General features: G+C 46.4%; 1 protein-coding gene across 1 annotated transcript; it reads right to left on the reverse strand.

Moving 5' to 3' along the window:
- Window positions 1-224: 224 nt before the first annotated feature.
- LOC123157243 (1-aminocyclopropane-1-carboxylate oxidase homolog 4) lies at window positions 225-4,293 on the reverse strand. Its single transcript, XM_044575504.1, has 2 exons — window positions 2,955-4,293; window positions 225-584 (listed from the first exon to the last, which is right to left on the reverse strand). The coding sequence occupies exons 1-2, from the start codon at window positions 4,017-4,019 to the stop codon at window positions 330-332; spliced, it is 1,320 nt and encodes a 439-aa protein (XP_044431439.1). The 5' UTR covers window positions 4,020-4,293; the 3' UTR covers window positions 225-329.
- Window positions 4,294-4,901: the final 608 nt, after the last annotated feature.

Raw genomic sequence — 4,901 nt, forward strand, 5'->3', positions numbered from 1 at the left:
CTAAATATAACTTTTTTTAGAGATTTCAATATGGACAACATACAGAGCAAAATGAGTGAATCTACAATCTAAACTACATTTATATACATCCGTATGTAGTCCATATTGAAATCTCTAGAAATACTTATATTGAGGAACGGAGAGAGTACTAAAGGAGTGTCAACTTATAAGGATGGGAGGGAGTAGCATTATGTTGGGAAGCACTATGGAGAGACCACAGGAGGTGGAATAATCACATTTCATCCTCACAGAATGACACTTGCACTGAGATGGTTACATACTTTGCATGTACACAGGTTTAAACATTGTTTGGTGACGCTTGAATCAGCTTACAATTTGAAGTTCTCAAGTAGGGCTTTGCTAGCAAGGTCTCGTTTGAAGAAGGCCCCGAAAAATTCAGACATCGTGAAACTCCTGTACTTCGGTGGGTTTTCTTCAGAAACCAGGTCTGGCAGCGGTCCATAGAAAACCGAATCCCCTCGCTTCCCAGGATTGAAAAAGACGGCAATCGAAACTCTGGCTTCTTCACGCGAATTCATCACCACCCTGTGGTCGACGCTCGTGTACTTATCGTTGGACATTATCTGAAGGAAGAATAGGGGGGAAAACAGGTTAGATGCGCATGAGATGATGACATTATGAAACTGCTCCTCAAAACTGTGCACTATGGGCCAGTACTTTAAGTGTCTAGATAACCAATTCACTAGCAACAAGCTGATTTATGAATCATCAAGCTCTTGAAATATTGTCTTATGAGAATTTGGGATAACTGTGAGATTATGCTCTGCTTTAGTGAATGATTTCTTTCTATGTAATAGTGTCGGTTTTTAATGATTATAACTATGAGACAGAGGATTTCCCTTTAAAAAGAGAGAGAGAGTAGATGAAAATGTAATCCACACAGCAATAATCTTCAGCGCGAGCTTTGTTCATCAACCAGCATCACATGTTGCCCATGGGACTTCAATTTCTGGTATTAATTTCTAATATATCACTTACTACCTACTACTAATACAACAGCATGTCCAACTCAAGTGAGTTGAACTGCGTTGAGCTGTAAAGTTTCAAAATTCAAACCATCAGATTTCCAGTTTTCAGAAGAGGTGGGCACTACCAAGCATTTTCCTCCTGTATACACTCGTATGTAGGTGTGTTCTGGGGCACCACCTGTATCATGGTTCAACTTCAATTCCTTTGATGGTCTGGCCGTCATGGGACTTTACAGTTGTGATGCTTCAAACATCACTCAACAAAAAAAGAAAATCTATCTAGCTGCTGGCCAAGTGCACATTCTAGAGACAGCAGTGCTTTAATGCATAGGAGCACGTCATTGCTAGTCATAGTTCAAATTCCTCAAGCCCTCTAGGTTCTGTGTTCGAGAAAAGAAAACCCTATAGGTTCTGGATATTAATACTAGATAATGGTGGGAAGATCTAGGGAGCAAAAGGCAAGTGAGAAAATAGGAAAACAACTTGACAAAGGCCACAGGGAGAAGAGAAGCTTCCATATTGCTCAATGGATATGTATCTCGCTCTTGACAAATAAATTGCCATGAAACTATTTTTACATTTTCTCCAAATCATTAACTGCACAAATTTGTGTCTTGATTCTTCATTAACTCTACAAAGATATTTGTTTGGTGGAGTTGCTATTTCATATATCTATTGCTAGTTCTCTGTGGAGTCAGTTTATCTTTTACAGTATACATTGCTAGTTCTCTGGGCCTTTACCTTGTGATCAGCATATTACCCACATCCAGTTCCAGTTATCTCTGATATCCTCGCTGGTTATACTGATTAGTTGTTACCATAGAGAAATCGTTTCTACCACACGTTCTTGAAACCACCACCAGCTTATGTATTTTAGTAGGAATGTGTACCCAAAGAAATAGATAGTCCGTCCATTGCAAATGTATGGCATAGTTTGACTGTCAAATATGAGCTTGGCCCGTAAATTGCTTTACAACATTTTGTTCATAGTTACAAAATTACAATCAGAAGAAATTGATTTGGAAGACAAAATGAGTAGTATCTTATGTGTATAACACAATAAGTATTACTGGATAGATTCTTGGTCAAGCATGGACTCGAGTAGTCAAAGTATGCCTAAATTTTACAGAGGGAGTAGAATGTTGGAAGTTAGAACATGTTGCTACAGAGTAAAATGGACTGCCTTTCTGCAGTTCATACATATCTGTCGGTCATACGACTTCAATCCGGACTAGTGATTCACTGATTGGATAATTAAGTGGGATAGCTGTTCACAATTTCTAGTGGTATCCTTTATGGGTACTTGCAGTTGCAGGGCTCACTAAAGCACCCTTGTTTGAGTGTCTGGTTTGTTGCCAACATATCATAAAAGAATCTGATGGTAATCCTTTTTCGATGAATCAACAGTTTTTACAAATAATCAGAGGGTGATCTAAGTTGGAATAAGAAGGATATCTTGAGTTATAACCCCTCTAGTTTGCCAAACAAGACTTTGGAGATAAAATAACTTGCAGCTACTGAACACACTTGACACTTCTCTTGATCGATTTTATGAATCAACCGGGTGGAAAATCACATTTCATATTTTCTACAATTCAGGTGGCGCACAACATGCAAATAAAATGACACCAAATGTGAGTTCAAAGCATCTACAAACGGTTCATGGGGTTATCCAGTAACAAATTATTATCATTTGTATTTTCTAGTTTACATTCTTCCATCATGAGAGTAAATGTGTTCTTGGGTTCGAAGTTTTAAGTGCACAAATTCTCACATCATAAAGTCAATTAGTACACAAATGGAAGATTTAGAACATGCCCACTGTTCCCAAATCATCTGGTTTAAGCTGAATTGGTAGCACGCGTGCTTTAGATAATTAAGTATAACATTAATCGAGTTGGCACAGATTGTAATTAGAACTGAATTCAGTTGCCAGCATTTGGGCATTGACAGAGTGCATTTTACCTGCAAGAGGTCCCCGACATTGATCACAAGTGCGCCCGGTACAGGCTTGGCATCCACCCAGTAGCTCTCCCCATGCTCATTGGTGTGCTTCACCTGCAGGCCACCTACACCATCCTGTGCAAGCACGGTGAGCACTCCCGGGTCGGTGTGCGGGACTAAGCCCATGGTGCGCTCAGGCTCCGGGCACACCGGGTAGTAATGGCAGACCATGACCTTCCCCTCCAGGCACGAGGCCTCCTCCAGAGCCGCCTCGCTGAGCCCGAGCCCCTCGGAGAGCAGTGCCATCACTGCGCGGGCCACCGCGGTGGTGTGCGCTTCCCACTCGACGATCTCCGAGCGGCACACCGGCGGGATGCGCTCCGTGTCGGCCCGCGTAGGCCCGAACCCCACCTGGATGGTGTCGCGCCAGCTCGCGGCGGCGGAGCGGTACAGGTCCACGTTGGAGGAGTAGGAGACCCCGCCGCCCATGGCCCGGCCGTAGTGCGCGGAGCGCTCGGGGGCGGGGAGCTCGTTGAAGGCGCGCACCGCGGCGAGGGCCCTCGCGGGGTAGTCGGCGGGGACGAGGGCCTCGTAGTTGACGAGGTGGAAGAAGCCCCAGTCGCGGGCGGCCGCCGCGGCGGCGGCGGCGGCGACGGGCGCGGGGAGGGAGAGGTCGACGACGGGGATGGAGACGCCGGGGGGAGCGAGCGGGACGGAGGCGTAGGGGTCCGGGTGGACGAAGAGGTCGGGGACGGTGGAGACGCCGGACTCGACGAGGCCGCGGACGCCGGTGCGGGACTCGTCGAAGGCCTTGACGAGGGCGGCGCGGTCGGACTCGGGGGCGGCCGAGGCGGCGGCGGACGCCATGGCCGTCGGGTTGCGTGCGTCCGTTGGATTCGGTAATGTGTGGAGGGGATGGGGCCGAGAATTGTGGGCCGTGTGGGCGCCGTGCAGTTGGCGCGACTTCTTATCCTTTCCGCGCGGTTGGTAGAAACCTCGCCGTGTGTCCAACCTCCCGACCGAGCCGTGTTCGGCGACGGTCAGGTGACGGCATGTGATCGGCCGTGCCGGCGAGACGCGCATCATCGTGGCCGGACGCGACGAGGCACGGTGCCTGAGACGCAGCCGCGACGGCGCTGGGAGAGGCAAGGAGCACGGCTCCGGCGGCTGCGACTGTGCTCGACTCGGCTGTGAACTGTGATCACGGCGGCGACGGGGCTTGACTACCGCCAAGGTTCCACGGCGGCGAGGATTTTCAGTGTGATCACCTGATTTGCCTGGATCCTCGTGTGTGTACAGAAAGGGAGGAAAATCAAGAGCAAACGAACCAAATCCCTTGCGTTGACTTCTTCAAAAGTTGGCCAACCTATATGCCGACGATGCAAGGTAACTTCCCCCTGGGCCCACGATTTCCCGGTCTCCATGAGCTTTGAGCGGCTTGTACATGTCGTCTCATCGTGCCATCAGTGGAGACACACCTTCACACACCCATCAGCGATGCTAAACATACTTACCTCAGAGGTTTCGATTCAAGTGGTTTGAATAGAAAACAAACCCTATCTCCAACCAAGCAACAACTGAACAGAGTAAAGTATGGAATCGGTGTGTTCCATCTCAAAAAAAAAAACAACGCTTAGTTTTGGTTCATACAAAAGCACGGTGGTTTCTGGTTTGTCAATACCTGTTCCCGTAGCATGGATGATAAATTACAAGAAATACAGAAAAGATATAGATTTTGCGGAAGTCACAAGCTCAAATGAGTTTGTGGTCAACAGTAAAATTCGAAAATAATAATAACAAGATGATTATTTTTGACAAACTTTGAAAAATATTTTGAGTGCTTGCAAATTTTCACTATGACATGAAATTCGTGCGAGTCATGAAAAAAATTAACAGTTCAAAATACTTTTAAAAATTAGCATTTTTGCATCAATTTTGTCTTTTTCTTGCCACAAGATGTCACGATGA

Source organism: Triticum aestivum, chromosome 7B (assembly GCF_018294505.1).
Source record: "Triticum aestivum cultivar Chinese Spring chromosome 7B, IWGSC CS RefSeq v2.1, whole genome shotgun sequence".
NCBI classification, from domain to species: Eukaryota; Viridiplantae; Streptophyta; class Magnoliopsida; order Poales; family Poaceae; genus Triticum; species Triticum aestivum.

Bases quoted from the DNA above. Each gene is read 5' to 3' on its own strand.
- LOC123157243 (XM_044575504.1), bottom strand. From the start codon at position 4,019: ATGATGCGCGTCTCGCCGGCACGGCCGATCACATGCCGTCACCTGACC. The intron at 585-2,954 runs GTAAAATGCACT...TTCTTCCTTCAG, and splicing joins ATGTCGGGGACCTCTTGCAG to ATAATGTCCAACGATAAGTA.